This window comes from Pseudopipra pipra, chromosome 19 (assembly GCF_036250125.1).
Source record: "Pseudopipra pipra isolate bDixPip1 chromosome 19, bDixPip1.hap1, whole genome shotgun sequence".
NCBI lineage: Eukaryota > Metazoa > Chordata > Aves > Passeriformes > Pipridae > Pseudopipra > Pseudopipra pipra.
Window position 1 is genome coordinate 12,474,956 of NC_087567.1, and position 22,873 is coordinate 12,497,828.

The 22,873-nt window shown below is 61.6% G+C and overlaps 4 protein-coding genes across 10 annotated transcripts; 3 read left to right on the plus strand and 1 right to left on the minus strand.

Annotated features, from left to right (window-relative positions):
* Window positions 1–562: 562 nt before the first annotated feature.
* On the minus strand, window positions 563–1,842 carry ARL16 (ADP ribosylation factor like GTPase 16). Of its 2 annotated transcripts, XM_064676308.1 has the most exons (5): window positions 1,634–1,842; window positions 1,481–1,535; window positions 1,288–1,401; window positions 1,060–1,175; window positions 563–906 (listed from the first exon to the last, which is right to left on the minus strand). In XM_064676308.1, exons 1-5 carry the CDS (start codon window positions 1,840–1,842, stop codon window positions 735–737), a joined length of 666 nt encoding a protein of 221 aa, XP_064532378.1. In that variant the 3' UTR covers window positions 563–734. The 2 variants fall into 2 exon arrangements, with proteins under 2 accessions (XP_064532378.1, XP_064532376.1); XM_064676306.1 differs by having other exon boundaries at window positions 1,268–1,535.
* Window positions 1,773–11,222, plus strand: HGS (hepatocyte growth factor-regulated tyrosine kinase substrate). Of its 4 annotated transcripts, none has more exons than XM_064676255.1 (21): window positions 1,773–1,877; window positions 2,222–2,306; window positions 2,686–2,761; window positions 3,179–3,271; window positions 5,123–5,246; window positions 6,143–6,195; window positions 6,652–6,720; window positions 6,931–7,055; window positions 7,292–7,370; window positions 7,458–7,556; window positions 7,764–7,859; window positions 8,186–8,224; window positions 8,308–8,451; window positions 8,587–8,800; window positions 8,977–9,149; window positions 9,289–9,429; window positions 9,508–9,685; window positions 9,762–9,895; window positions 10,142–10,258; window positions 10,422–10,517; window positions 10,625–11,222. In XM_064676255.1, exons 1-21 carry the CDS (start codon window positions 1,841–1,843, stop codon window positions 10,727–10,729), a joined length of 2,277 nt encoding a protein of 758 aa, XP_064532325.1. In that variant the 5' UTR covers window positions 1,773–1,840; the 3' UTR covers window positions 10,730–11,222. The 4 variants fall into 4 exon arrangements, with proteins under 4 accessions (XP_064532325.1, XP_064532326.1, XP_064532324.1 ...); XM_064676256.1 differs by having other exon boundaries at window positions 8,590–8,800; XM_064676254.1 differs by having other exon boundaries at window positions 7,292–7,556; window positions 8,590–8,800.
* Window positions 11,223–11,362: 140 nt separating this feature from the next.
* On the plus strand, window positions 11,363–14,884 carry MRPL12 (mitochondrial ribosomal protein L12). The gene is made up of 4 exons (XM_064676311.1): window positions 11,363–11,662; window positions 11,757–11,837; window positions 11,942–12,073; window positions 14,587–14,884. Exons 1-4 carry the CDS (start codon window positions 11,378–11,380, stop codon window positions 14,701–14,703), a joined length of 615 nt encoding a protein of 204 aa, XP_064532381.1. The 5' UTR covers window positions 11,363–11,377; the 3' UTR covers window positions 14,704–14,884.
* Window positions 14,885–15,726: 842 nt separating this feature from the next.
* Window positions 15,727–22,683, plus strand: SLC25A10 (solute carrier family 25 member 10). 3 transcript variants are annotated; one of them, XM_064676301.1, is made up of 12 exons: window positions 15,757–15,883; window positions 18,118–18,262; window positions 18,757–18,876; window positions 19,010–19,124; window positions 19,204–19,252; window positions 19,568–19,609; window positions 19,892–19,935; window positions 20,419–20,489; window positions 20,594–20,686; window positions 20,927–21,004; window positions 21,113–21,169; window positions 21,638–22,683. In XM_064676301.1, exons 2-12 carry the CDS (start codon window positions 18,128–18,130, stop codon window positions 21,737–21,739), a joined length of 906 nt encoding a protein of 301 aa, XP_064532371.1. In that variant the 5' UTR covers window positions 15,757–15,883; window positions 18,118–18,127; the 3' UTR covers window positions 21,740–22,683. The 3 variants fall into 3 exon arrangements, with proteins under 3 accessions (XP_064532372.1, XP_064532373.1, XP_064532371.1); XM_064676302.1 differs by lacking the exon at window positions 18,118–18,262 and having other exon boundaries at window positions 15,727–15,883; XM_064676303.1 differs by lacking the exon at window positions 20,594–20,686 and having other exon boundaries at window positions 15,756–15,883.
* Window positions 22,684–22,873: the final 190 nt, after the last annotated feature.

The following is a 22,873-nucleotide window of genomic DNA, read 5'->3' on the forward strand; positions in this document are numbered from 1 at the left end:
GGTGGAGTCTCCCTCACTGGAGATACTCCAGAAGCATCTGGATGCAATCCTGTGCCATGTGCTCTGGGATGATGCTGCTTGAGCATGGAGGTTGGACCAGACAACCCTCTGTGGTCTCTTCCAGCTTGACCCATTCTGAGATTCTCTGAGCCCAAGTAAGTGCTGGGGAGCAGCCACAGGCTGGAACTTGCTACAACTTGTGAGACATCCCTGACTGAGACATCCCTGTCAGTGGGCCTACCCCAACTCCTGACACCCACCCAGGTTCCCCACTCCTCCCACACCTTTCTCCAGGTCACCCCACAGTGGCTGGACTGGCACGATGCCTGTAGGGCCAGAGCTGCTGGCAGGAGCCCCATATGCACTCAGTCTCCAACCTGGGCAGCCTTACCAGCCCCTGCCCTGCTTAGCCCAGCTCAGAGGCTGCCCTAGCCCCCAGCCCCACTGCAGCAACCCCTCCTGTGCCCAGAGGTGCCAGCATGATCTGGCCTCTGAGCCTTCTGCTCATCCCTTCCCCAAAAGCCTGGGGTTTCCTCCCAAGCACAGGGCAGCCACCAGCCTGGACAGTTTGGTCAGAGTTTTACTGTGAAGTCCCATGGGGATACAGTCTGTCACCAGCCTGTGACACTGTTCCAGGCCCTGCTCCCAGCACCATGCAAGGCAGCTGCTCCCTGGCCACCTCCTTTGGTGACAGAATTGTCCTGGGCTGCTGCAGGCACCTGGCAGGGTTGGGGTCAATGGGGGTTTCCAAGGGTGGCCCGAAGCCACTGCAGGACATCGGCCAGACCGGTCCCGTCGCGGGCGCTGGTCTCCAGCATCGTGATGGGCTGCGTGGCACAGGACACGATGTCCTGCATGCGGAACAGTGACTTCATCTCCAGCAGCGACATGTAGCAGGGCAGGTCACTGCAGTGGGGAGAGGGGGGCTGCATTAGCCCACCACAACAGCTCCCCTGCCCAGCCCAGCACCAGCTTGGGGGTCTACAGCCCACGAAGTGCAGCAAAGTGCAGCTGCTGCCCCCGGGCAGCCCCACCCTCCGAGCTGATCCCCCTCCTCACATCTTGTTGAAGAGCACCAGAACGGGCACGGAGGCGAGCGGCGCTGCCGAAAGGACGGAGAGCAGCTGGATGCAGGACGAGGAGACCTGGGTGGGGTTGGAGGCATCGACCACGAACTGCAGGGGGAGAAGGGAAAGCGGGGTGCGGGTGTGCCGAGGGCAGCCCCGGGCGCCGGGCCAAAGCAGGGCACGGAGGAGGGAGATCTCACGGGGTGCCGGTGCCGCTCACCAGAAGAGCGCTGCACTCGCTGTAGTAGCTGGGCCAGATGGGGCCCATGCAGCCGCCCAGCTCCCGCACCGTCACCTTCCGCGGCAGCCGCAGGTCGGTCAGGTTGGTGCCCACCTGCGGGACAGGCGCTGGGCTGGGTGCGGCCGTGCCCGCCGCCCCCCGCCGCCCCTCGGCCCCGCCGGGCCCTGCCTACCGTGGGCAGCGTGGCCGGAGGCTCGCCCAGCCCCGCCGGCTCCTCGGCGCTCAGCTGTGCCGCGCGTTAAGGACTCGCGATGAGGAGGGGAAGGGGCTGCCCGGACCCCCCGCCCCCGCCGGTCCCCCCCGGTGCCCCCGTGCCCGGTGGATATGGCGTAGCCGCCGCACCAAGAGGCTCTTGCCGCCGCCCGCCGCCCCCAGCAGCAGCACCGTGGGCGGGGGCCGACCCGCGGCCATCGCGGCCCCGCCCCGGCGGAACCGGCCCCGCCCCGGCGGAAGCCGGAAGCGGAAGGGCCGCGGAGGGGCGGGGACGGACCGGGCCGGAGCGGTCGGGCCGGGCCGGCGGCGGGAGGACACCATGGGGCGCGGCAGCGGCACCTTCGAGCGGCTCCTCGGTACCGGCGCGGCCCCTTCGGCGGGCGGGGCGGGGCCCGGGCCGGGGTCCGCAGCAATCGGCCCCGGAGAGGGCGGGCCCGGGGCACGGCGCTGCCCGGGCCGGGGCTCGGTGCCGCAGCCCGATGCTGGCCGGGAGGAGCGGGAGCGGTGGGGCCGAGGTTACCGAGGGCCCCGGGATGTCTCAAAGGGGAGAGAGGGCTGGTGCCTTCCGGGAGACATCGGAGGTTTATTCCTGAGCCTCGGGACAGCGCCGCGCCCGGGGCGCTCCCGCGACACGTCAGTGGCGGAGCGGAGCCGCGGGGAGCGGCCGCTCACGGCATCCCGGTGGGTTTATTCCTTGCAGATAAGGCCACGAGCCAGCTCCTGCTGGAGACGGACTGGGAATCCATCCTGCAGATCTGCGACATGATCCGGCAGGGAGACACCCAGTGAGTGCTCCTGGGCTTTCGGACGCGCTGTGGGCACAGCTCTCCTGTCTGACCCTTCGGGGGTCTTGGACCTGCCAGCCCGTGGGAGCACACGTGTCTGTCCCCTTCCACAGGAGCTTTGGAAGGGCAGTACAGCACACCTCAATGTGCTGACATTCTTCCCAGACCTCAGGGGTTACAGGTTACCCCTGTCCTGAAATCCTCAGGGAAACTCAAGCTTGAATGTGCTTATTCCTTCCCAGTTTCCTCCAAGGAATTGTGTACCCCTGAGCTAACTGTGCCCTCGTGTCAGAGGGGGGGTTGGCGGGTTGGCAGCAGCAGGTGGGATCTCCCCTAGGATCCTTGATCCCTGAGGATGTGTCCTCTCTTTTGTACCCAGAGCGAAATACGCTGTCAACGCCATCAAGAAGAAAGTGAATGACAAGAATCCCCACGTGGCCCTGTATGCACTGGAGGTAACAGCACCGGACCGGGAGCACCGTGGGGACCTGGGGAATGTCCCCTCTCACCGTCCTGCCTTCAGGCTGCACAGCTTCCCTGCCTGGAGCCAGCCGCCTCCTGGCTCTGGCACAGAGGTTTTGGGATAATCAGGCCGGGGCCTTCATGCTTTAGGTCTGTCTTGGCTTTGGAACAGGCAAAGCTGGGACTTGGGCCACTGTCCCTGGGGTCAGTCTCCAGAGAACAAAGGCCCCCAGGCCCCTGTGGAGCTGAAGGGCAGCTGGTTCCCAGCATGGGATATGGATTGACACGGCCCCAGTGTGCCTCATTGCTTAAATAGTGCCCTGTATTCAGCCTGTACAGTGCGCTGACAACACCATGGGTTGCAGAGGAGGCAGGAAACCGTGGGCTGATGTTGTTCTTGGCCATTGCAGGTCATGGAGTCAGTGGTTAAAAACTGTGGCCAAACAGTTCATGACGAGGTGGCCAATAAACAGACCATGGAGGAGCTGAAGGAAATACTCAAGGTAAATCGATTTGTTTTTCTATCATTTTTTTTCTGGAAAAGCACCAGCAGCAGGAGGAAAGGTGTGTGTCCTCTCCTGCATTCCTTTTGGATAAGGAACAGAAGGGAAACTGGGAGTACGCTCCAGAAAAGAGCAAACTATCATGTGGTGTGAAGGGGTGAGTGTAGGGAGTGAAGGAGGATCTCTGGGAAGAGGAGATGTGGTGGAAGCAGAGGTTTGGCTGTGCTGTGAACGGGCAGGAATGTGCTGTAGAGGCCTGGACCATTCCATGATAAATGCTCCTGGATGCAACACTTGGCTTGGGACAGCTAAGGAAACCAGGTGATGGCCTGGCACCTGCATTGAGGACCTGGGCAGTGGTGAGGTGAATTCCCTCCCATAGAACAGTGTGAGACACACAGGCAGGTAAAGCAGTAAAGGAAAAACCAACAGGAGCTTCCTCTGTGTTGTGGCCATTTCACCGGCCTGTGGAATAGTTCAGGAGTTCTGCAGGATGTGACCCCAGTTGCTGGCACTGACAAGATTTGTCACAGGCTACCACCAGTCTGATGCCTGCAGGAGCTCTGTGTGTCCTTGGTCTGGAGAATTCCATGAGTGGAGTGGAAATGAGAACTCCTGTCTCCCGCTCCCAGAACAGCAATGCCCAGACAAGAGCTTGTTAGCATCGTGCTGTTCCTTCCTAACAGCTCCTGTCTTCCACCAGAAATAAACAGCCAGATGACCCAGATCCTTGCAGGATGAGCTGCGTGAGCCCTGTCACCTCACACACTGAGCAGGGTGTCTCTCCTGTCACCTTCCTGTTAGGGCTGACTCAGTCTCCATGCAGGATCTCCTCCCAGGAGGAAACACTACTTCAGTGGGACAGCCAGGTGTGGTAGCACAGCCTCTCCAAGGGCTGAGGAGATTAGATCAGATCCAGGGATTTTGTGGTTCTCTCAGTCCTTGCCTGCCTCAGGAGTTTCACAACTGCCCCTTTTCCTCCCACACTTGGAACTTTGGTGCTCGTGAATGCCCAATGCTGGTAAAACAATTCAAGTTCTGATGAAGTTCGGGGCTGTGACATGTGTGGAATGCAGGATCTTGCCAAATCTTCTAGTAGTTGGACCTCCAGGAATTGCCAGTAAGTCACACTGTGTGGACTGAGCTTTTGGCTGAAATTTGAGCTTGACAGTGCTCCTGTGCTTCCTGGGGCATTTCTGGAGCAGCTGGTCATGTGGATGCAATGACTTGGGCAGCTGAGGACAGGGCATCTCCGAGGCTGGCTGAGCTCAGAATAGGCTTGCCAAGTTTTCTCCAGCTCCTGAAAGTGTGATACAGTTGCCCCTGCCTCCAAAGGGCAGGCGCCCCAGCTGTCCTCACTGTGTCACATTCTGAGATGGCTTTGAGTATTCCTGGGCTGGAGGTGCTGACACCTCCAGGCACCCCCAGCACCGTCAGTGCCCGGGCGAGGCAGGCCGTGCTGTTCTGGGCAGTTGAAGGTCCCGCCGTGTTCCAAGTGTGGGAAGAGCAGCTCTTGAGGGGAGCTTCTGGGTGGGCTGGGCTGCTGTGGGTCCCGGAGCCCCTGTGCCTGGCCCTGGGCGTTTGCTCAAAGTATCAAGGCCACAGACCTGTTCAGTTGGTCTGTGCTGCTCTGTTGTTCCTGCCAAGGGGGGCAGTGGGGCAGCCAAAGGGGTCTGTCATTTGTGTTGTGCATCATCCTCACTGTGGGTTTCTGACAGCTCTTGTTTCTCATGAGTACTCTAAAGTCTCTCTTTCCTGACTGGTATTTCTGGCTTCTCTTTGGGGGGTTCACACCATCCTTTGGGTTTCAGGTGCTTTTTCTCAGATGTTTTCTCCTCCCTTCCTGTGCAGAGGCAAGTGGAGACAAGTGTCCGCAGTAAGATCCTGTACCTCATCCAGGCCTGGGCTCACGCCTTCCGCAATGAGCCCAAGTACAAGGTGGTGCAGGACACCTATCAGATAATGAAGGTTGAAGGTGAGGACCGTGGGCACAGGTTGGGGGACACCTGGCCAAGCAGCTCTGCTCTGCAGGAGCCTTGGCAGGACCTGCCTGATGTGAGCAAAATCTGGACTTGCAGCACTGAGCTTTTTCTTGGTGCCTGATACCCAACAAACCCCTTGCAGTGACTGAATCCCACTGCAGAGATGGGACAGCCCCGTGGTCCCAGGATCGGGGGTGCCTTGCTCTGGGCCTCCAGCCCAACCAGAAGTTCAGGGCTGGCAAGAAGACCTGAACAGCAGGAGGTGCAAATGTTCTTGGGGAGACTGACAGCAAGTCAGTGTGTCCTCTGGGGTGGGATTTGCTTTGAGGCAGTTCCTTCCTCCTAGGCTTTCATTCCTCCTCCCAGGATGGGTCCATGCTCCCCCTTTCTGACAGAGTATTGGTGTGACACTTTTCCTCCTATCCCAGGACAGCAGTGTCCCCTTCAAGGGCAGGAACATGCTGCTGCCTCTGCCTCCTGTGCACCAGAGCCTCTGTGGGCAGTGGCAGAGCCTGGAGGGCCAGTCCCCCCAAGCTGGTGTTGACACACTCTGGCCATTCAAGGCCAGAGTCACACAGCCCTACCTGCCCACCCAGTGGGCTTTTTATTCCCCCATGCTCAGTTCAAGGTCTTGAGAAATAAGAAGCCTTATTCAGAGGTTCCTTATGTCCCTTATAAGTGCATAATGGAAACCATCGGGAATTGTCTTGAGAGTGGGGCTGAGGGGAGGCTGATGCTGGTGTGTCAGAACAAGATACCAGTCAGGGCAGGAGGTGGTGCTGAGCTGGATCTGGTGTTTGTCCTGGCACCTACAGCATGAGACTGCAGGCACCAAGGCCCCCCTGTACCAGAGGATTCCTTTCACAATGGGACTCTGCTTCTCCTGCAGGTCATGTCTTCCCAGAGTTCAAGGAGAGCGATGCCATGTTCGCTGCCGAGAGGGTGAGCTGTGTGGTGGGGGGAGCTGGCACTGCAGGACAGACCTGCTCTCCCATCCTCTCCCTGCGAAACCTGCAGGTCTTGCATTCCTCCCTTTCATGCAGACTGGAGACCTTGCTGGGAGAACTGATGGGGACAGGAAGTCAGTCCCATCATTCCCCTTTCTTGGTGGCCTTGCATCATCTTGGCAGGCTGAACGTGGCAAGGCGTTGCTGAAGTGATCACTGTGCAGACACGTTCCTAGAGAGCTTTGTGCTAAGTGTGAAAGTGTCACAGTCTCTAAGGAACACAAGAGGGGATAACTTGTGGGGATTAATATTTCCTGTTGAGCTGCAAGTGCCTCCATTCTCCCCCATGCACGAGAGCCCTGTTAGCCATTGGAGCTCCTGAAAGGCCCAGTGCAGACACTGTCCTTGAGGCTCTACTCCCTCCTTACATGATTTCCCTTGACCCTGACAGGCTCCAGACTGGGTAGACGCTGAGGAGTGTCACAGGTGCCGAGTGCAGTTTGGTGTCGTGACACGGAAGGTGGGTGCTGCTCCTGCCCCTTTGGGTTTCTTGGCCCTGCACAGCCCTTGGGACTGGCAGAGCTCCCTGCAGGACTCTCTGCGTGGAAATGTGCTGGGGACAGACCGTGTTCCCTGGCCACTGGCAGGGAAAGGCTGGGAGTATCTGAGTGTGTTGTCTAATGGAGAAGGAGTGCCTTGCCGCTACACTGATGTCTCCCATCCTTCACAGCACCACTGCCGGGCCTGCGGGCAGATCTTCTGTGGGAAATGCTCCTCCAAGTATTCCACCATCCCCAAGTTCGGGATTGAGAAGGAAGTGAGAGTCTGTGAGCCCTGCTATGAGCATCTCAACAAGTCAGTACCCTTCGTGGTGGGTTTCTTTGCTTGCGAGAGCTGGGACTGTGAGGGGGGAAGCATGATGTGGAGCCAATTCCCTGCAGAGCAGGGCGAGGGTGCTTCCCAGGCCGTGCAGGCTGGGCTGGGCCCCCTTCCTTCCCAGGAGCAGGGTTTGCCGCTGAAACATTGTGCAGAGCTGGGGCTCTGGTGCAGAGGAGGGAGCGTTCAGTCCACACTGTCACCTCTCACTGCAGGAAGGCTGAGGGCAAAGCTGCTGCCACCTCCGAACTGCCCCCCGAGTACCTGACCAGCCCTCTCTCTCAGCAGTCCCAGGTGAGTGGCTGCCCCGTAGGTGATCTGGTGATCCTGACCTGTTTGTTGCCCCCATTACCGACCACCTCCTCATCTTTTCACTTCAAGCTGCCTCCAAAGCGCGACGAGACAGCTCTGCAAGAGGAAGAGGAGCTCCAGCTGGCTATTGCCTTGTCTCAGTCAGAGGCTGAGGAGAAGGAGAGAATGGTTTGTGCACTGCTGGGATCTGGGAGGGGTCATTGCTCTTCAGCCCAGGTGTACTGGGCCATAACAGATCTCTAGGCGTGTCCTGGCGTGAGCGAGGTGCAGGGCCTGTGGAATGAGAGGGTGAAAGCAGAGCCAGGCATGGGCCGTGTTGCAGTTGGTTTGGAGGAGTCTGGACAGTCCCTGAGTTGGCAATTTTCTCTTTTGCAGAGGCAGAAAACAACCTACTCCATGTACCCTAAGGCTGAGCCCACCCCTGTCACGTCATCGGCTCCCCCGGTCAGCACACTCTACTCCCCGCCCGTGGTACGTCCATGGGAGCCCTGGGCGTGAAGGCCACTTCCTGAGCCTGAGTCTGCCCTGCTTGTGTCCAGTTTAATCCCGTTCTGAGGGAAAATAGTTGCCCCATTCAACGCCTTGCTCCTTCACTGTGTTTTGAGCAAGGTCTGTTCCTAGGTGGCATTTAGATGCCTCTGCTGCTTCCCGGAGCTGTAGCGTGTGTCCCCTTTGAGGCTCTTGCTGGTGCTCAGCACTGGTGGTTGTACATGGCCAGGTCCGATCCAGACATCTGTGTGGGACCTGGGGGGTCTCTGGTTTCTCTGAACTGCTTTTCCCTGTTTGTCTCTTCCCAGAATTCCTCTGCTCCCTTGGCTGAGGACATTGACCCAGAGGTAAGGATCTCAGCCCTGTTAGTCTGTGGCACAGGCTTGCTTCCACGAGGCAGCAATGCTCACCTTCCTTCTCTTCCTGGCAGCTGGCTCGGTACCTGAACCGCAACTACTGGGAGAAGAAACAAGAGGAGGTTCGCAAGAGCCCCACGCCGTCAGCACCCCTGTCCCTGACAGAGCCGACTGCGCAGCCTGGGGAAGCCCACCCCGCCCCACTCGGGGTGGTTGAGGTAAGAGAGGGCCCGGACCTGGGTCTGGCACCTGCCAAGGGGCAAGAAGCACCGGACTCCTTGGCTCTGCAGGCTGGCTGCCAGTCTTGGCACCGGGGGGGTCACGGCTATCGGCTGCCTCGTCCTTCCTTCCAGCAGCAGTACCAGAATGGCGAGTCTGAGGAGAACCACGAGCAGTTCCTGAAGGCGCTGCAGAACGCAGTCACCACGTTCGTCAACCGCATGAAGAGCAACCACATGCGAGGCCGCAGCATCACCAATGACTCCGCCGTGTTGTCCCTTTTCCAGTCCATCAACAACATGCACCCGCAGCTGCTGGAGCTGCTCAACCAGCTGGACGAGCGCAGGCGTGCGTGGGAGCTGGGGGAGCTGCTGGCCCTGGGCGTGGGCGGGCAGCTGCCGGGGCTTCCCCAGTGCCAGCGTTTGGCATTCCTGTGACGCAGCCTCTCCAGAGACTAGTGAGGAGTGCAGGGGTGGTCTGATGCTCTGTCCCCATGTCCCTGAGCCTGTCCCTTCCCTCCCCAGTGTACTACGAAGGCCTGCAGGACAAACTGGCCCAGATCCGGGATGCGCGTGGGGCTCTGAACGCACTGCGGGAGGAGCACCAGGAGAAGCTGCGCCGCGCAGCAGAGGAGGCAGAGCGGCAGCGCCAGATCCAGCTGGCCCAGAAGCTGGAGATCATGAGGCAGAAGAAGCAGGTAAGGCAGAGAAGCGTGTCCAGGGTATTTCAGGCCTGCCTGTGCCATGGATCAGCCCAGGGCTGACAGGGACAGCTGTCCTAGTGGGAGGGGGTCTGTAGTGTCCTGGCTCCGAGCCGTCACAGTCCCGTGTCTGCAGGAGTACCTGGAGATGCAGCGTCAGTTGGCCATCCAGCGACTGCAGGAGCAGGAAAAGGAGAGGCAGCTGCGCCTGGAGCAGCAGAAGCAGACCATCCAGATGAGAGCCCAGATGCCAGCCTTCTCATTGCCCTATGCCCAGGTACAGCTGCTGGGCCAGGAACCCTCCTGCCAGGTCCCAGGGCCTGCAGCCTAAGGCTGGCTTTCTTTCTCCCACCAGCTCCAGGCCATGCCGGCAGCCAGCGGGGTGATATACCAGCCCTCTGGGCCCACCAGCTTCCCTGGCACCTTCAGCCCAGCTGGCTCTGTGGAAGGCTCTCCCATGCACAGCGTGTACATGAACCAGGCTGCACAGGGAGGCACAGGGCCGTACGCCGCCATGCCCGTCACCGGGACTGGTACGTTGGGCAGCTCATCCCACAGGGGTGGGGGTGAGCCAGGGTGGTTGCTCTGACCTCTGCCCTCTCTGCCCAGATCCCAGCATGGTGAATGCCTACATGTACCAGCCGGGGGCCGGCAGCGGGCAGGGGGCTCAGCAGGCGACAGCAGTGCCCACCACCACCCCAGCATACTCGTCCTACCAGCCCACGCCCACGCAGGGCTACCAGGCAAGTGAGGCAGCACAGCCTGTGGCCTTCTGAGGTGAGGGCTGGGGGCCTGGGGCAATGTACCCCACCTCATCAACGGGATCTCTGAGCAGGAGGAAGGATGGGCTGGTTGGTCCCAGACCTCCAGATCTGCTGCTCTCACTGCGGGAGTGGGCTGGGGTCGGAGCCGGTTCCAGGCTCTGGGGTCTTGGCTGGAGCTGTGAGCCATCGCTGCCTGCGCTGCCTCTCACCAGGCTCTCCCCACAGAGCGCGGCCTCGCAGTCGCAGAGCATCCCGGCCATCTCCCAGGCCCCCCAGTCGGGTGCCATGGGCTACATGGGCAGCCAGTCCGTCTCCATGGGCTACCAGCCCTACGGCATGCAGGTGAGTGTTCCCCACTTGGGCATGGGGGGATGAGGTGTGGGTGGGCTCCAGCCTATGGAGTCGTCCTGGAGGAGGCCTGGCAGAGGCTGGGATCTGTCACCACTGCCCCACGGGTGCTACATGTCCCTTGGCCCCTCTGACACCCACCCCCTCTTTCCCACAGGGTCTCATGTCTGCCCTCCCAGGCCAGGATGCAGCTCTGAGCAGCCTTCCAGCCCAGCAGTCCTACATGCCTGGGCAACAGCCCCTCTACCAACAGGTAAGTGCCACCAGCCCAGGGGGTGAGGGCCCCATGGGGGTCAGAACCCAGTGGGGCATGTGTGCTGATGAAGCCACATGCTAATGAAACCACTCTGTCTGTTCCAGGTGGCCCCAGCCGGGGCCCCCCCCCAGCAGCAGCCTCCACCGGCGCCAGCCCCCGGGCAGCAGCCCCCAGGCAGCGGAGAGGCCCAGCTCATCTCATTTGACTGATCAAGGCCACAGGGCATGGGGGACCCTGGGGGTCCTGTGTAACACTACTCTTCATCCAGAATCACTCTGTACTTCGACTGCTCCTCCTGTCCCCTGGCCCCATGTCCGGGGGCAGTGGTGCCGCAGGCTCCCATCGCAGGCTCTGGGGACCAAGCGGCAGGGGCACAGCCCCCTGCCCCCGACTGCCCGGGGCTGCTGCCCCCGGCTCACCCACCCACCCCCCCAGTCCTCCCTGGCAGCCGGCGGCCCCTGGGGCCGGGCAGGAGCTCGCCCGGTCCCTGCCGTTGCCCCGGGACTTGTGGCCGCGGGCCCCGAAGGAGCAGCGCTTTAGCCCTGCCCGGCCCTCGGCGCCAGCTTCGCCCTGTCCCCGCTGAGTCCCGCTCCCCGCAGTGCCCTCCCGGGCCCGAGGCCCCTCGCCGGGCCGGGCCCGTCCCGTCCCCGCCCCTCGCGGGGGAGACCGAGCGCGAACGGTGACAATAAAGCGTTGGAACGAGCTGCGGCCTCGTGTGCTGGGTTGGGGGGCGACGCTGCCGGACTTTGCCTACACCTCCCAGGGCCGATCGCTTCGCTCCGCCCCTCTCGGCCGTGTCTGCGGCGCGGGGCCCGCCGGGAGCGCGGGGCGGAGCGCTCGGTGTCCTCGGGGCCGCCATGCTGCCCGTGCTCCCCGCCGCGCTCCCCGCCGCGCTCCCCGCCGCCCGCCGGGCGCTGCTGCCGCCGCGCCTGCCGCGCCCGCCGCGCCCCGCGCCCCGCGCCCCACCCGACCCCGCCGGGCTGCGGGCGCTCGGCACCGGCCCCGCGCGGCGCTCGGAGGCGCTGGCCGGGGCGCCGCTGGACACGGCCGCCAAGGAGTACTCGCCCAAGGTGCGGCAGCTGGTGCGGGACATCGCGGGGCTCACGCTGCTGGAGGTGGCCGATCTCAACGCGCTGCTCAAGGTGGGTGTGGGGGCGGCCCGGCTCCACCCGGCTCCTCCCGGCCCGGCCGCGTGCGCCGCCTGACCGGCCGCCGGTGCCGCTGCTCTTCCCGCAGGAGACGCTGAAGATCCCGGACGTGGGGGTGATGCCCGCGGCGGCCGCCGTGTCCGCCCTGCCCGCCCAGGCGGCTCCGCAGGTACCGAGAGGGGCGGGAGTGAGGCCCCGGGGCCCCACGCGCGGGCGGCGGGCGGGGCTGGTGGGCTTGGCCGCGGGGCTTCACCGCGCTCCTGATGCTTCCAGGAGGAGGAGGAGGTCCCGCTCAAGAAAGAGAAAACACATTTCACCGTCCGGCTGACGGAGCTGAAACCCGCTGACAAAGTGAAGCTGATCAAGGAGGTGAAGAACTTCGTGCCAGGAGTGAACCTCGTGCAGGTGAGCAGGGGCTGTCCCAGGCTCCGGTGTGTCGCCCCCAGGCCCCCGTGGGTCCAGCAGTCGGCTCTCTGTCCGAAGGGAGCCTGTATTCGTGTGTGCAGGAGCACAGTCTGCCTGTGTGAGCCTCCGTGCAGAGGCATGGACAAAGTGGGGAGCAAGATTTGGTTGTGTCTTTGGCATTTTCCCCTGGCAGAAGTGGGAGGATGAAGGAGGAGACCTAGAGCAAAGACCTCAGAGTCCTTCATGCCAATCTCAGCTTCTCCAAACCTGAGAGCTCCTGTGAGCTTTCCTGCAGATCTCAGGAGTCCCTCACTACAGCTCAGTTTGTCTTGCCTTTCCCAAAACCAATGTGTTTCTGAATTTAGATGAGCTTTTCTAAATCACACATCTTTCAATCCAGGCTTCCAGGTCTTTTCAGGGCTCTTCTTTTTGTAGGTGATGCTTCTTCCTCTTTCCTGGGAGGAAACCAGGCCTCTTACAGCCCTGGGCAGCATCTGAGCTCATGCCCTTGAGCCAGGGTGTAGGCTCAGCAGGTTGGGTGATGAAGCTGCTACTGGCAAAGTATTTAATGCACTGCAGTTCTCCACTGGGTGATGCTACCATATCTTGGGGTTAATAGTAGCACTTTCCATTTATCCAGCTGCAGCGTTGAGTATTGCAGAGTCTGCTCTTATTGTATTCTGGAATAGCAGAAAGGTTTGCAGATAATCTTCTGACCTTTTCCTGTTGCAAAGGCAACAGAGAAGCTCGGTGGCACAGGTGCAAGTTTGGCTGCCCCAGAGGAATAATTACCTGACTGTCAGCCTGATTCCTCTGGAAATTGTTCATCCATTATTGGTCCGAAGCAAACATGAAAATAGCAAACCCTGTAATGGATGCAATCAGCAGATAATTAACTGGAGAGCTGATGCTAAATGAGCTCGGGGTAGCACGTGGCACCTGTCGGATGAGCTGTTTGTAGGTGCTGGCTATTGCAGGCAAACTCCAGTGTGATGTACCCAGCCTGGCCCCTTGGTTAAAACACACACACAAAACAACTGGCTGCTGACAGGGCTTCTGCCTGCAGAAGTTGTGTTCAAAGTAGAGTTGATGCACTTTTGTTGTAAATTTTATGGCCATCCAGTTGAGGTGTTTTAATGAGGTTTGCAGGGGATCTCTTTGTGGCCTGATGGTTTAGAGAAGAGCATGGCTAGTGAGGACTTTGAGTGCTGGTGGGACCCAAACGGGTCAGTCCTGCGGCAACAACTGCGTGATGAGACAGGTGTGTGGTCAGCACACACCGGACTGAGGGCATCCTCGGTTCAGGAAGCTCATTGAGAGCCTCCCAGCAGACACTGACCCTGTGTCACTGCCAGTCCCGGGTGTGACTGGGTTGGGAATGTGCTGCCTCTGCCCCGTGACTGCTGCTGTGTGGATCCCGCTTGGCTCGGGCCTTGCTCTTCCTCCCGCCAGGCGCCAGGAACAGCTGCTTCTCTTGACCAGGGCTGCTTCAGAATGGAGTCATGCCTTGGTGAGCAGGGTTCTGAAATGAATAACCTGGGTTGTGTTGCCTGTTCTCATGGAGCAAGCTGGAACAGGCTCCTGTCTGAACCCTGTCCTGGTGAGTGAAGGCATTCCTGCCCCGCCGAGCACTGGCTGTGCCTGCTCACCCCAGCAAAAAAAAAGCATTTTCTGCCACCACAGATATGTTGTCACTGTACCCAGCAGGAATCAAAAGGACAAAACCTTTTTCCAGCAGCAGCCAGTCCGGTGGGCACTAAAGCCGCACCAAGCCACAGCAGAGAGCTGTGGCTTCTTACCTGGGAACCAGCTGGGGTTTGTTTCAAGGAGCCAAATAGCTTCACTGGTGCTGGGTGTAAGAGCAGGAGGGTCTGACCACAGCAGGGGCTTGTCCCCCCAGGCTCCCTTCCCTCCCTACAGCAGCACTGTTGTAAGTTCCTTAAATCAGCTCAGCAGCTTTTCAGCTTGCCTTAAGTATTGCACTGCTGCTTAGTACCAGTAGTTTTGCTTAGAAAGCCCCTAAAATGTCAAAACAATGTGTTCCAAGTATAGTCTGTGCTGAAGCTCTGTTTTACCCGATGTAGCTGTGTCCAAACCCTGCACTGGCCTCCCCTCCTGCTGGCACAAGTATGTGAACCAAAACACAGACACTGAGTAGGGCCGGCCCAGTGCCAGGCAGCCACTGCCTTAGTAGGTCACTGCATGGGCCTCTGCCTGCACCCACTCCTGCCTGGGCCAGAGGTGCACATCTGGGAGCACCACACCCATGCTGGGAGGAATTTAAGAGCAGCTAATCGCTGGAAAAGGTTTCCCAGTGGATATACTGCTGCCCAAGGTCAGGTTTAGCCACCTTCCGGTGGGATGTGCCATAGTTCAAGTGAAAGTCTTGGGGTTTGTACTGGTCAGTGAGTTTCCCTGGTCATCTTAAGCAGAGGTCAGGTTCATGGCTCTAAATCCGATAATCTGGTTAGTGAAAGGCACTTTATGAGCCTCGTACTTTGTCCCTCCCACAGGCAAAGAAGCTGGTGGAGTCCCTTCCGCAGGAGATCAAGGCAAACGCTTCCAAGGAGGAAGCAGAGAAGATCAAAGCGGCGCTGGAGGCAGCAGGAGGGACTGTTGTTCTGGAGTAGTCTCACCCCAGAGGGACTGGCACAACGGCTGCTGCCCAAGCCGAGCCCGGACCTTTCCAAGCGCATGGCGCGGTGGGAGTGCTCTCCCAAAAAACACTGTGGTTTGGCAGAGCTGCTGCCTCCTTCCACTATCACCATGAACTCTACCTTATAAATATAAAAAAAAACATGTAAAATGGTTCATCTGTCCCAAATCAGCTCTGATTATCCCCATGCTCCATATGTGCACACTGGTAACGTCGCTCTTTCATAGAATCATGGAATGGTTCGAGTTGGAAGCGACCTTAAAGATCATCTCATCCCAACCCCTGCCATGAGCTGAGACACCTTCCACTACACCAGGTTGCTCCAATCCCCATCCAACCTGGCCTTGGACACTTCCAGGGATGGGGCAGCCACAGCTTCTCTGGGCAATCTGTGCCAGGGCCTCACCACCCTCAGAGGGAAGAATTTCTTCCTGTAATCTAACCTAAACCTACTCTCTCAGTGTGAAGCCATTCCCTCTTGTCCTGTCAAGGCTCTCCTAAATAGTCTCTCTCCATCTTTCTTGTAGGCTCCCTTCAGGTTCTGAAGTTTGTGCCAGCATATCACCCCCCTCCTCATGGCATCGCCCCCTCTTAACGCTGCCTTTTGCTGATGGTCTCACCGCCCCGTTAGTTGTGAACGGGAAGAACCCACTTCCATAGGCTGTGGAGATGTGGGCAGGGCGGGAATGAGTACTCTGGAGCTGCTGATTATCCCCGCACTCTGCATGTGTGCACTGGTAACGCTGCTGTTTGTACCCGCGCATCCCCTGCCTCTTCACGCCACTTTTTTGCAGATGCCTTCACCTCCCCGTTAGTTAATCCCCGTTAATTATTAACGGGAAGAAACCACTTCCGCGGGCTGTGGAGGCCGGGGAAGGATGATTCCGGAGCCTGGGGTTGCCGCGGCAGCCCCCGCCCGCGATGCTGGGGGGGTACGCGCCGCTCCCGGGCCGGGGATGCGCCGGCCGGGCCCGCCCCCCTCCGGTACCGGGAGGAGGCGTGGCTTAACGGAAGGGGGCGTGGCTTAACGGAAGGGGGCGTGGTTTGTGGCAGAAGCGGCTCCCATGGCGGAGCAGCGCGTTTCGCGCTGGTACTTCGGCGGCCTTGCGTCGTCCGGGGCCGCCTGCTGCACCCACCCCTTGGACCTGCTGAAGGTGAGGGGGGGACGCGCCGGGGGGCGGCTCTGACGGCGTGTGGGAGGCGGTTTAGGGGGATAGGGAGCGGGTTTGAGGAGCGCGGAGCGGCTGTGAATGGCTGCGCCGGTGTGGGGGGTGCTGTGAGGGGATGGGGAGGCGGTTAGTGCGGCGGGGAGGGGTTGGGGGGACGGTTATCGGGGCTGGCAGTGGTTCTGAGGGTCCCGGAGCGGCTGGGAGGGGTTGGGGAAGGGGTTAGGGTGAGTTGGGAGTGGCTATGGGGGTGCCGGAGAGGTTGCGGTGGGACGGGGAGCAGGTCTGAGGGTCCCGGAGCGGCTCTGAGGGACTGGGCTGCGGGACGGGGGGCAGCTGTGAGGGGACGGAGAGCAGGTCTGGGGGCTCCAGGGCGGCTGTGAGGGGTCAGGGGGTGGCTCTGGGTGGCTGGAAGTGGCTGTGAGGGTCCATGAGAGGTTGCGAGGGGATAGGGAGCCATTCTGGGGACCTGCGGAGCGAGTCTGAGGGTCCCGGAGTGGGTGAGGGACCAGGAGACAGCTACCAGGGGAGGGGAGGTGGCTCTGAGTGGGCTGAGAGTGGCTATGAAGGTCCTGGAGAGGCTGTGAGGGGACGGGGAGCAGGTCTGAGGGTCCTGGAGCAGCAGCGGGACTGGCTGTGAGGGACCTGGGTGGGAGTGAGGGTCCCAGAGTGACTGCGGGGCCGGAGAACAGCTGCAGAGCACCAGGGAAACAGCTGCCGGGGGCTGGTTCTGAGGGGCTGACTTCCGATTTGAGGCTGTGCGGGTACATGGCCCTGGGCTCAGGGAGGAGGGAGCCGGCGCTGGGGCCCGGGGACACAGCTGAGGGGTCACAGACCCAGCCCAGGGGAAGGGGCGGATGTGTGGGGCTGAGGGGTCTGGGGAACTCGGAGTGTCTGCCCTGGGGGCTGTGGAGGACGCCTTGGCCTCCCCTGCCCGGGCACGGCAGTAACTCCAGGGCTGGCGGTGTTGGACACTGTCCCACTGGGCTCTGGGCCCTCTGGCCAAGATGTCACCTAGGCGCCGCGGATGACCTGGCATCCCCACTGCCGCACAAAGGGCGCCGCACGCAGCCCTGCGCTGCCAGCACCCACGGACGGGGCGAGTGCCAGCGCTGCCTCGAGCCTTGTGTGCCAGCCAAGCGGCGATGAGCCTGGCAGCCGGGCAGGCTGCGGAGGGGGAGCAGGAGAGCCAGCCCAGGCCAGGGCCTGCCCTGCCCAGGGCTGTGCCCATGGGTGAGGCTGGGACAGACAGCCCCTTCCCACCCGACAGCATGGAGGAAGGGGAAGATGTACTGGGCACAGGCACAGGAGAGCAGTCAGCCCTGGCAAGGGAGTGCCGCCTCCCCAGTGTTCAGCCTGTTGCTGTGCCCTGTCTGCCCAGCGGAGGTGGCTGCCAGCCCATGGGAGCTCGTGTGGGATGCCCTGGCAAGGCGCTAAGAAAGGGAATTTGTCTGACACATGCCTCTCAGTCTGTCTCTGAGCCAGCGTGACGGGTGTGACATTTGGGCCATGTCCCCTTGCTGTCCCCTGCAGATGTGCAGCCCCTGAGTGCACAGGGCTGTGAGCAGTCTAGCCCACTGCTAGGTTTTGCCAGAGGGTTCACATCTGAATATTGATCATGGACCTACCTTTGGCCGAGAGCTCCCCAGCAGGGGCTGGCACCAGGCCTGGTGAGGCACAGGAGGCCTCAGGATCCAGCAGGGCAGAGTACGAAGGGCACTTCACTGCCCCTCTGGACCTTGGCCCCAGCCAGCCAGCCTGGACAGTGCTTGTGCCCTTAGGCCGACTCTCTGCAGCCACCAGCCACCCACGGGTTGCTGGCTGTGCGACAGTGACCACAGCCTGGCCAGTCCCTCCCCTGCCCGCCTGCCTGCCCTTCCTGCAGCCCTGGAACTGCAGGCAGTGGAGCGCATCCCAGCATGACTCTGCCTGACCTGCCTGCTCATTTCCTCCGCCCCAGGCTGCCTGCAGCCTGACACTGGTCCCTGACACAAGCTCTGGTCCCCGGCATCCAAAATCCACCTGCCAGCATTGAAGGCAGGCTCCTGCACCCCTGCTGATGCCCCGCGTGGGAGACAGCGGCTGTTCCCAGCATCCTGTGGTGTGTCTCACGGCCCAGCTGTGCCGGGGCTTCTGGAGCAGGAGCCAGGCCTGGTCCCCCGACAGCAGCTCTTTGCTCTCCTTGTCTCCTGGGGCCTTTGACCTACATGTGGTCTTTGCAGCACTCAGAGCATGCTCCGGCACCAGCTGACACAGCTCCCATGCGTCCAGGCCGGCCCCCCACGACTCCCGCTGCCATGCGTTGCCCCTGGTGATGGTGGGAAGTGTTGGGCTGCTGCAGGAGGGAAGGAGAGCATCTGGCTGGCTGTGGGTTCTCTTCCTGCCTCTGCGATTCCTGCGCTGGGGAGGAGGGGAAGTGGCTCCGGAGGCCTGACGCCCTGCCCTGCGTGGCTGTGACTTCACTGACCCGACTGCGTCCCTCTGAGCAAACCCATACTGGGCACTCACTCGCTCAGGTGCTGCTGGACCGCCCCACCCTGAGGTGGGCCAGGGTCCTTCTGGGAGAAGCAGGCGCCACCCCTCACCTTGGAGCTTAATGTTGAGGGCAGGGCCTGGGAAGGGCTGTGGGCGGGTACCTGGGCACTCCCCTTCCCTCACTGCCTCCAGCCCTCTGGTGCTGGGCTGGGCCAGTCTCCAAGTCCTTTTCAGGTGTGGGGAGCCTGGAGTGTTGCTGTTGGCTGCTGGGCGATGCTGACGCGTTAGCCTGACACGTGCTCACGTTCGTGCCCACTCTGGTGCCTGGTGCACTCCCGTCCCTGCCTAGCCCAGCGCTGAGCTGACACTGCTGCGTTCTGCCCCAGGTCCACCTGCAGACACAGCAGGAGGTGAAGATGCGGATGATGGGGATGGCGATGCACGTGATCCGCACCGATGGCTTCTTTGCTCTCTACAATGGGCTCAGCGCCTCGCTGTGCCGGCAGGTGAGTGCCACCGTGCCCTGCTGGCCCCTGGGCCCCCGAGGCCAGCACAGAGCCCCTGCTGTGCTGCAGAGCCCCAGGAGCTGACGGGCTGCCCTGCACCAGGGGCACAGCCGCTCACTTCCCTCTCCTCCAGATGACATACTCCTTGACTCGCTTTGGCATTTATGAGACCGCAAAGAAACACCTGGGCCAGGGCAGCCAGGGGCCTCCCCCCTTCTACCAGAAAGTGCTGATGGCTGCAGCAGGAGGTGAGCCAGGCAATGGGGCTTTCAGCCCTAGCTCCCTCAGGCTGGACACTCCCCTGACCCAGCTCTTCTTTTGCCACAGGTTTCACTGGTGGGTTCGTGGGGACCCCGGCTGATATGGTGAACGTCAGGTCAGTTCTGTCTGTATGACAGGGTTTGTGGCCGGTGCACAACAGCAGCTGGAATGGTGGGAAGTGCTGGGTGCTCCCGTCATCATTCCTGGCGAGCCTGCCCAGTGGTCAGTGGCCCAGGAGCTCTGTGCTCAGGATGACTGGAGCTGTTCTGCTGTTCGGTGACAGCCCCTTGGGGGGAGTGGGGCTGGAGGCAGCGTTCTTGTCCATTTGCAAACGGGCAACACAATCCCACTACCCTGGGCAGGAGTCCCTGGTGCTGGGGGGGACAGTCGGCCACCGGCCCCCCCTCACCTGCGGTGCTCTGCCTTCCAGGATGCAGAACGACGTGAAGCAGCCGCCGGCTCAGCGGCGCAAGTGAGTGGGGGACTGAGGCGGGGAGGGGCGTGAGGCAGAGGGCTGGGGAGTTGTGGAGCCGTGAGGGCTGGGGCAACGGGGAGGTGGTCGGAAGGGACCGGCGCTCCCGGGGCCGGGGGTCCGCGTGGCCGCGGGGTGGCAGCACCGCACCGGCACCGGGGGCGGCGGGATCGGGGCCGGGGCCGCCGCTCCGGGAGCCCCCGGTGCCCGCGGAGAGCGGCGGGGCTGCCACCGTGCTGGGGAGCCTCGGCTCCTGACCCCTTCCCCTCTCGCTCCTTCCAGCTATTCCCATGCCCTGGACGGCATGTACCGTGTCCTCCGGGAAGGTGAGGCCGTGCCAACCGGGTGGGTGGGCCCGTTCCGGTGTCCTCGCTGGCACTAGGGAGCCGGGGCAAGGCTGACCTGGGGAGTTCGCTCAGCCAGGGCAGGGAGAGGGGCTGGGGGATGCCCTTGGAGCTGGGGAGCCCAGGGGCATGCAGGGCCTGGCACCACCACACTGTCTGGCTGGGGCAGGGGCTGGGCTGGGTCTGGCAGGGCCTGGCAGCCTGCCCATACTCGGTGGGAAAGGGAAACCTGCCAGGAGTGTGATGGAAAAGCACAGGAGGGTGGAGCAGGTGGGACAGGGGATGAGCAGAGGTAGGGAGGAGGTTGGGCCATTTTGAAGGACTCCCCTATCCTGCTGTGGTGTGTTTTAAGGAGGGCTGTGCAAGGAGTTTGGGACATAGCCTGGGCAGGGAAGAAGGCTCCAGGTGCAATGGGGTGTGAGTGATGGCCCAGGACTATGCTGATCCCTATCTGTCTGTCCACAGAGGGCCTGAAGAAACTCTTTTCAGGAGCTACTGTGGCATCCTTCCGTGGGGCCCTCGTCACCATTGGGCAGGTAGGACAGCTCTTCTGGGCAGTAGGTGCCTGGTGTAGGGACTGGGGTGGTCCCTAGTGTGGTGAGAAAGGGGAACATGTCACTGATTCACAGTGTCTTTGCAGCTCTCCTGTTATGACCAGGCCAAACAGCTGGTTCTCGCCACTGGGTTGCTGTCAGACAACATTGTCACTCATTTCCTGTCCAGCGTCATTGCCGTGAGCAGAGCTGGGGCTGGGGGGGCAGGGCCGGGGCTTGGTTTGCTTGCAGCGAGGCTCAGGGTCCCAGTCTGGGGCTGCCAGAGCCACCACTCTGGGCTTGGACTGAGCAGGGCTGGGCACAGTGGCTCTGGGAGGCTCCTGGCCTGGTGTTGGGCCCAGACATGGCTCTGGGTCTCTCCAATGACCGCAGCAGTCGGTAGCACCAGGGTCTTCTGATTCCCCGATGACTCTCTGCAGGGCGGGTGTGCCACATTCCTGTGCCAGCCCCTGGATGTGCTCAAGACCCGCCTCATGAACTCCCACGGGGAGTACCAGGTGAGTCACCCACCCTGCCCACCTCACTGCTGCCCATCCTCCCCTCTCTACACACGGGGCCTCTGCTTCCCAGCCCCTCCCACCTCATCTCTCACCCTCCCGCCCCAGGGTGTTGTCCACTGTGCCATGGAAACTGCCAAGCTCGGACCCCTCGCCTTCTACAAGGTATGTAGCTGGGGGTGTGTGGGGTGGGACAGGCTGGGCCCGGCTGGGAGTAGAGGTTGCCATCCAGAACAGTCCTGGGACAAGGGCCTTCCAGGCTCTGCTGTGGTGGCTTGGCTGCTTCCCGCATAAGGCCTTCATCCACCTGGCCTGGGCTTGGCCCCAGGGTAACACAAGCCCTGGCCTCGCCAGGACTGAGCCTGGGCTCAGGCACTACAGCCATGGTGCTGTTGCACCCATCGGGCTCCCAAATGGAGAGCAGGTGCCAGCACCCATGTGTAGAGCAGATGGGCTGGCATGTGATGCTGAGACCTGTGTGCCCTGTGGTGGCCACGGTGCAGCAGTCCCTGCTCTGCAGCCCGCGTTGTGTGCCCACCCAGCACTGCCCCATGCCTGCCCACTCGTGCCACTGCCGGGAGCACCAGGGCCAGGCACACACTGACTCTCCCCCTTCTTGCTATCCCCTTCCAGGGCTTTGTTCCTGCTGCTGTCCGGCTCGTTCCTCAGACTGTTCTCACCTTTCTCTTCCTGGAGCAGCTGCGCAAATATTTTGGGATCAAAGTGACCACCTGAGTTAGAGGGATGGGACCCTGCCTCACCCCAGAGGGATGAGCGTGTGGGTCACCCCCAAGATCCCAGAACCTCTCTCTGCTCTCTGGGGCCAGCACCATTCTCCCTCCTTTTGGCCCCATTCCTGTGCCTTGCCAGCACCTGTGGCCAACCCCCCAGACTCCCCTCTCCTCTCACCCCCATTCTCAGTATCTCCATTACCTCTGCACTACTGGTTTTGGGTTTCTTGCGGGGGTTTTTTGCTGTCTTCCTATTACCCTACTTCTGGCCTTGAGTTCTGTCCTTGCCCCCTTCAGCCCTGTCCCTCACGTGCACCGGGAACAGGACTGTGCTATCCCGGGGAGGAGTGGGATTGGCTGCCTGGCTCTGTACCTCATTGCAGAACATATGGGGCTGAGGGGGCTGGTGCCCCTGCGGCTGTGGGGCTTGGGCTCAGGGCAGTGGGGGTGAGGCCCTGTCCTCCCTCAGTGCCTCTGGCCCCCATGCTCCCCATGAACGCCAGCTCAGCCTGGACCCCCTGCCCTGCTCCTGACCTCCCACACCCTGCTTCTGCTTGGCCAAAACTCCCCAGCGCTGCCAGCCGCTGGGCTCTTCAGGGATTGTGCCTCATACCAATGAGGGCGGGGAATGCACCCCAGCCAGCCCCAGCTCTGGCAGGGCCCAGCAACGCCTGCTCGAGGACCCAGTACTCGCTCACTCACAGCGTGCCCTCGTCAGACCCAGCCTCTGTGGGGGCATCCCCCCCATGCTGCTCTGCAGCCTCACTTGCCCCAGGGCTGAGCAGCCCCCTGCCCCTCACAGCCCCCTGGCCCTGCACCACCCTGTGTGCAGGGGCTGCGGGCACCAGCCCCTCCGCCGTGTGCACCTCTGTGTGTGCTGGCCCTGAGGGATCAAAGAACTGGAATATCCATGACCTTAATGTATAATAAAGGTGAACGTGGACAGGGCCTGCTGTCCTGCTTTTGAAGGGGGGATGCTGCACCCCCTTTCTGCTGCCGAGGGCTTGGGCTGTGAGCTGAGCCTCCCAGAGTGGAGGGAGACGAGCAAGACATGGCCCCTGGCACCGTGCCAAGCAGGGGATCTTCACCTTGCTCTGCCCAGCACCCCTGGACCTGTACAAGGGGAGCTGTGGGCAAG